Source organism: Echinops telfairi, unplaced genomic scaffold (genome assembly GCF_000313985.2).
Source record: "Echinops telfairi isolate 266 unplaced genomic scaffold, ASM31398v2 ScPeMD7_7457;HRSCAF=8495, whole genome shotgun sequence".
In the NCBI taxonomy this organism is placed as follows: domain Eukaryota; kingdom Metazoa; phylum Chordata; class Mammalia; order Afrosoricida; family Tenrecidae; genus Echinops; species Echinops telfairi.
Genome location: NW_022111357.1, coordinates 35,971,650 through 35,978,886, shown reverse-complemented (window position 1 = coordinate 35,978,886; position 7,237 = coordinate 35,971,650). Strand labels below are relative to the sequence as shown.

General features: G+C 51.7%; 1 protein-coding gene across 1 annotated transcript in view; it reads right to left on the bottom strand.

Moving 5' to 3' along the window:
* The window catches only part of SLC2A5 (solute carrier family 2 member 5), a 38,828-nt gene extending 33,270 nt beyond the window's left edge, over positions 1–5,558 (bottom strand). The window contains exons 1-2 of the mRNA XM_045299208.1: positions 5,542–5,558; positions 4,901–5,243 (exon numbers count right to left, since the gene is read on the bottom strand). Coding sequence (XP_045155143.1) covers positions 4,901–4,933 — 33 coding nt within the window. The 5' untranslated portion in view covers positions 4,934–5,243; positions 5,542–5,558. The remainder of the gene's footprint in view (positions 1–4,900; positions 5,244–5,541) is intronic.
* Positions 5,559–7,237: the final 1,679 nt, after the last annotated feature.

Sequence of the window (7,237 nt, the reverse complement as noted above, 5' to 3'; positions counted from 1 at the left end):
TGATGAAGTAGCAACGAAAGCAATTTTATGGCTGGGGTCCCCACCACATGAGGAAGTGTAGTAAAGGGTCATGACATTAGGAAGGTTGAGAACCACTGCCTTAGAGGCTAGGGGAGCCGTGACTCTGAGCTAGGCATTTGGGAGAAAGCAGTATATTGACTTCCTAGTTTCTGCCATGCCTATGGCATCTGGATAACAACTCCAGGCGGATAATAACCACCCTGAGCAGTGGCCTTCTGACAAGGTGTACTTCAGGACGTGGACAAGAACCCGGCCCAAACCATCGCCCTTACAAACCTGTCTTTACAGGCTGGTGATGCTTGCCTCTGGGATTCTTAATGCTTAGAATTCGCAGTCACAGCAGTTCTTTGGAACACGTCCTTTTGCCTAGAATCCATGCCATCTTGCCTTTCTTTTCTTCTTTGTAACGTGGCATTGCACATTTGAGGGAGCCCTGGTGGAAAAGTGGGCTACGTGGTGGGCTGCTAACTGCAAGGTCAGCAGTTGAAGACCCCAGCTGCCGCACAGGAGAAATGGCTTTCTACTCCTGCAGAGTCACAGTCTTGGAAAGCCACGGGGGCAGTTCCAGCCTGTTTGATTGCGTCTCTGTGAGTCAACCTCAACTCAGTGGCAGTGTGCTTGGGGTTTGGGGCACATGCGATGGGAGAAGGAGATATTAACATCTGGCTCTAGAAGACATCTGGACACGTTGTGTTACTATTTTATGAAACCAAGGAACTATCGGGGGCAAGTTCTTCTGCTGGAGAACACAACGCGGGCTGGGGAAGAGAGGGGCGATGAAAGAGAAGCGAGAAGAGAAGGAAGAATGGGTGACGTGGTAGAAGGCTGGACTCCTTGGGGAAATGTGGCCAGTGGGAAAATCTTGAAGCAGAAAATGCAAGAGACTTTTAAGAATACTTAGGATGAAATCAAATGTAAATGATCTGTTTTCTTGGCTGTAAACATCCTCTCTCTGATGCAAAGCTTTAATACAGTCTGCTACACATAGAGTGGAGGAGGGGGAAAAAAATCTTTCTCTACATTTGCATTTCCACCAGTAGGGGGACAGTCTTTCAGGGTCAGACTTCTCCGCAGAAGTCTCCAGTGGGAAGGCAAATATCCCTGGAGAAGTTAAAAATTGTCAGCTGCCACAGAGGTGCTCTTAAGGATCCCACGTGCCAAGGCATCAGACTGTTGTGACTCATGTGGTTTTCTCCAACGATTTTCAGAAGTGGATTGCCAACCCTTTCTTCTTATTCCTCAGTCCAGATGCTGTACTGAAGCCTGCTCAGCATTACAGCCCCACACCAAGCCTTCACAGACAGATGAGTGGTGGCTATCCTTAAAGTGTATTAGCCAGGAATCGAACCTGGGTCTCTGGCAAAGAAGGCAACAATCTACCATTGCACCCCGAGGTCTCTCTTCTTCTACGTAACTAATCCTTGAAAATAAGTCACTGAACTCTGTTTCACAAACTAATGTGAGGCTTACATGGTGAGAGTAGAGGGGCGAGGTAAAGGAAGATTTCTAGAGCCAGCTAGCTGTGCCCTGCAGGGGATAAACCATCTTTGTCTCGTGCTGTGGTGATGTGCTCTGGGATCAGACCCTGGCTCTCAGACTGCACGCTTTGTGGCCTCAGAGAAGTTACTGACCATCTCTGGGTCTTGACGTCTTCACCTGTGGAACGAGGAGAGTGCTTTTACCTTCCCTTGAAATTGCCCAGGAGGAATGAGTGGGCTTTCATATGTAAATGCTTAGAACTTCAGTTAGCAAGTGGTGAACTTCACATTGGGGTTTGTTCTTGTTATTAACAGCAATGAAGACCCATAGGGCACAAAAGGAGAGGGACTCCTTTAAAGGACTAGTGTGGGGTAAAGCCACAGCACAAAATTTTTCACTTCTCAGCTAGATGACAGCTTGTTTACCTTCAAGCCTTTAAGACCCCAGATGCTATATCTTTTGATAGCTGGGCACCATCAGCTTTCGTCACTACATTTGCTTATGCACCCTTTTGTCTTCAGCGATTATGTCGGGAAAGTGAGCATCACGGAATGCCAGTTTAATAGAACAAAGTGTTCTTACATTGAGGGAGTACTTGAGTGGAGGCCCAATGTTCATCTGCTACCTTAATACTAAATCTATAAATATATACACATAGATCTATTTACCCAACATCATAAATAAGTATATTTACATATGTACATATCTGTATTTAGACCTCTAAAGTGCCCTTTACCTCCTAGTTCTTTCCTCGATTTCCTTTTATTTTCCTCTTGTCCAAATGAGGAGCTGATACCAAGGGCTCCAGTAGAAAGCAAATGTTTTGAGAATGATGATGGCAACAAATGTGCAAATGAGCTGGACCCAATGGATGGATGCATGGATTGTGAGAAGCATTGTATAAGCCCCCAATAAATGATTTAAAAATTTTTTTTTCACTTTCCAAAGTACTTTTGAAAGGCAGAAAGATTAGGGACAAAGGGGTTGTCTCCATTGAATGCTGACATTAAACAAAACTTAGCTGGCCATTCCACCACAAAAGGGTTGGAAAGAAATCGGGCACCCATTAGACACCTACGGGGACAATCCAAAGCTGGGGGTGCTCAGACTACGGTCATCTAGGCTCAGGTCAAGGTCAACCTGGGCCCAACATTAGGCACCAGCAACATGACATCACGCATGCACCTGAACTCAGCCACAAAGATGGGCCAATAATTCCCTCAACCACACCCTTCCCCAGTGGGGAGAGGTGGGGACAAGCAGTGCAGACTGAGGGCAGGGCGCCACTCTCTCCGGTCCCTCTCTTTGCAGGTTGGAGGGGAAGATCTCTCCCCTGCACGCGGTGCCCATGAGCGCCCTCTCAGGGGTCGTACCCGCTCTTTTTGTGGTTCTGGAACTCCTCTCTTGGTTCCGGGCCTCCTCTTAATGGCCATTTCCCCAGGTGGTTTCTCGTGCTCCCCTAAAGGGCCATCTTCCGGGCGAGCTCTTGCACAGTCTCCCACGCTTGCCAGTGATGGATACTAACTATATGAGACTATTACCCGAGGTCTCCCTGTCCCTCATAAGAGGTTCCTGGATTGACAAAAGTGCTTCTGCAGCATGAATTCTTTCAGTGTTGAGAAGCAAGAACAGAGGCAATCCATCCGAGAGACCTAACACTTTGGCATTAAAAAAATAATAACAGAAGGTAAAGAAAGCCCACGTTTCTCTTCTTCTTGGCAATGAGCCGTTTTCCTGGTAGATAGTCCTCAAAGCACAGTGCTCAGACCCTGGCCTTTCCCCCTTGCAGATGAGAAAACCAGAGGCGAGGGAGCCCAAGGGACCTGTCCCAGGCCAGGCAGCCCCTGAGGGACCCAGCGCTGGGCCCTCCCACTGCCTTGCACCCACCCCCTCAACACACTAGCTGTGCCCACTGCCTGGTGTCCTCCCTGTCTGCCCCGCAGCTTTGGCAAGCCTGGGCTCCCTCACTGCATCCCTCGCCCCCCTGGGCAGCCCTCCCCTGTCTCTGCTTCACTTAATGACTGCCCAGATTCTGACAAACGCCTGACCGAGGTGCTGCTGGCTGTTTCATTGGGATGTGTCCCCCAGAGCCCGGCCGGCGCCCACGCGGTCTTCCAGAGGAACAGCATGTGGGCTGCCCGGGAAGGGGAGCCATCTTCGTGGGCGCGGAGCATCTTCTCCACCGCCTGGTTCAGGGAGATGGCAGCAGCAGTCTCCTTTTGCACGTGACTACTTTAATCATTTCCTTTCAAAATGTGTTGTTGGTTTTCAGGGAACCCCCGTGGGGGGCATTTCTGTTCCCTCTGAGACCAAAGCTCGAGGGCACAGCTGGCACTGGGGGGCTGTTGCTCTTCACCGGCTGGAGGCCGGAGGAGGGCAGGCTCCCTCTCACCCACCTGTACTCTTCATGGACAGACACTGCCAGGCCTTTCTTAGTCGTTAAGAGTGAACTTTTTGACCTTCCCAGGCCCTCAAAGGGCTTATAGCCACGTTTATATGGCAAGGGGTGGGGGGCCGCTCAGGAAGGTGAGAGGGTGCCCATAAAAAAGATCTCTTTCCATACGGGTTTGCTGGTCTCAGAGCATCAGTGCGGACACAGAAGGCGCAGGAGGACAAGCGCTTGTGCAAACGACAGCAAACCCCGATGTTCAATGTCTTTGAAACGAGACCCTCACCATCTACAAGGCACGAAAGCTCTGCTACGGATTTGAACAAAAGGCAAGTCCCGAGGCTCGTGCCACTAGAAACCCCTTTCTGGGTCTTTTTTTTTCTTTCCACGCAGCCTGTGGCTGAAGAGGTTCGTTAAAATGGTACCGTTTGACTTGTTCTGTGGCCAAGATGAAAAGCATCGCACTGGGTGTAAGAATGGGTGACCGGCACACTTGATTTCAGAATGCCGCCGCCGCCTCCAGTTCTGACCTCAAGACAATGCAATCGCAAGGGCGCTTAAAGGACACGTGTCCAGTATGGTGATTCCCCAAGAGCATCAGACCCAAGCCATTTCCTCGCTGATGTTGCACGCGGCTGACTGATTGTCAAATCACGGTGACCCCCAGCACACCTTGGAGCGGCCTGAGGGCTTTCTAGGCTATAATTTTTGCCTCCGGCATATCTCCAAGTCTCCCACAGAGCACTGAGGGGGCTCAAACCCACAGCTTAGCGCTTCCCCACTGTGCCACCGGACTCCTGAATCCCTTGTTCTAATCCTTGCAAGACCCCCAGCTGCTGGGTGGATTCTGGAGATCAGACCCTCAAAAACCATCCTCACTAGCACAGAGTTCCCACAGCAAAGCCAGTGACCGTGCCCCCCCACCCCTGCCCCAGGGACACCCCAGGAAGGCTCAACAGAGACCTTGGCAACCAGGGCGGCTCTGTTTGCTCCTCTGTTCGGTGGACTTACCCCTTCCTTCTTGGACTTCTCCTGAGACTCCATCTTTCCTCAGGGAAGTACAGCGTGCTGGTCACCTCCTCTGAGCCAAAATACTAAATGCACGAGGCGGAGGAGAAGACATTCTATTCTGGATGCACTTTGGCCCTGCCGGGGAACAGCCAATCGCATTTTTATGGCCAGTCTCAGTCAGAACAATCCTTTCAGGAGCCCAAAGGTTCATCTTCCTTCCACTTCTTTTAAATGGACTGTCTGGGATTTAGCCAAGGCCGAGCTTCCTGGGAGACAGTCTGTGCTGTTTCCTCTCTGCCGAAGCCTCAGTCATGCTGGTGGCCAGTGGCTAGGAGGACGCTTTCTGTCGCAAACACAGGGAAAGCATCAGCTGCCACCCACCCCACACGACACAGAGGCTCACTAAAGGCTCTCAGAAACAGGCCCTGCCACAGAGCCTGCACCCACGGCCTTCTGCCGAGGAGCCGGTGTTTCGGGCCGGTACAAACGTTTTAGACTTGCCCACATGAAAGCAAATCAATTCAAGGAAAACAGCAAGATTTTTGGGAACCTTTCGTGTTTTCCTTCCTGCCTCGGAGATATTGATCACCGTTCAGAGGGCAGTTAATACCCTTTATTGTAGGACAGGGCACGTGACTCACAAATGCTGGGCTCGCTCTTTCCATCCCACAGCCAGGTCAATGCGGGCCCCCGTGCTCCAAGCGTGCGCAGCTGGGCAGGCCAGAGTGAGTGGCCAAAATCCCGAGCAAAGTCCCCTCAGCCTGGCAAGGGTTCATCTTTATAGGACCTATTCCCTATTTTATTTCCCGTGGCACGCATCCAGCTACTTGATAGTCCTTTCTTCCCTCAATCGCCTTGAGGCAGTTGTTAGGAGAGTGTTGTTCCAAGTGTCAACAGTTAACTCAGGAATGAGAGCCAGGCTGCTACGTGAGGGAGGCTGGGACAGTGACTCTGTGTGTGTGTGTGTGTGTGTGTAAGGGGAGTGGATCCCTATTATTTCCTTTGCAACAATTTCACTTAGTGTCATTTTTTGTCTGTGTTGCAGCCCTGAAACATATAATGATTTCCACGGTTGAGCAAGACCAAAGGTTTTCAGTTAGTTCAATGGGTTTTGAAATTTTCTCCCAAGATAAAGTATTTTAAAATCTGAGGGGGTGGGAAAAAAATCAACTGAAAGGGGTTAAAAAAGTAAGGCAGAGGTGTACAACCCAAACAAAACAAACAAAGTCAAGTTTGTCCAGCTCTGATGGAATAGTGGTTACGCATGGCTGAAATTCAAAGTCAAGTTTGCATATGGCCCATCACGCTGGGGCCCAGCTCACAGAATAGAGAGACCCTTTGCTTGGCCCAGCTCTTCCACTTCCCTTCCTTCGTGTCTTTGGGGGGTCCCCACCCCGACTTCCCCACTTAGTGGGCAGGGCTGTGGGCCCAGCACACAGGGCTCTGAGGGGGGCTTCCTCGGGGAGGTGGGGTCTGCGTACCAGTTTCCTGATGGTCGCAGAGCATCGCGGATCGTAGCCTTGGCGAGACCAATGCTCCCTAGGGGGTTTGCGCTACCTCAGGCCTGCAGGGAGCTGAAGGGAGAGCTCCACGTCACACGCGGAAGAGGGGTGTGGGGATGCGGGCAGAGAGAGGCTATAGGCCACCGTGATGGCCACCCTGATTGAAGGACTGCTGTGGCTTGGGCTTGGCCGTCCAGGCCAGTCCTTTGGCCCTGGGTAGGCGCTGTCCTTGCCCAGGGCCTGCCTTTCTGGCCGGAAGAGCCCCCGCCCCGCACAGCCTTCTAGTCTGGGGTTGCAGCCCACCATTAAGAAGAACCCCAGGGCGTGTGGGCTCTGAGAGCTTGAAGCTCTAGGCAGGCCAAGGAGGGCTGGCTCTGGGTCCCAAGACTGGGGACTGGCCCATTAGGCTGACCAGGGTCCTTTGGGCACCAAGGATCTGGGAGCTCAGAGCTAGCCTGGGAGTCGGTGAATGGGTTGGGGCTTGAAGGGGTTGGGGCACGGGCCATCCCTGGAGGAAGCTCCCTGGGGCCCCTTCCCTCAGGCCAAAGTGAAGTAAGATCAACTTCTCTTGGTCTTCGTGGTTTTTCTCAGCCTCCGTCATTATCCTTGAAACCAATCTATACCTGCCTTCTGCAAATTCTCCTGCTCAGGCTCAGCTATTGGGGTGGGTCCTGGCCCCACTCTCAGAGCTGTGCTGTCTGAACGAGTAAGAACCCAAAGAACCCCCTACCTCCGAGTTGGTTCCGACTGGTCATGACCCTGTGGGACCAGGTGGGACTGACCCCGTGAATTTCCCAGATTGTGAATCTTCGCCATTTTGCAAGAGCATCTGACT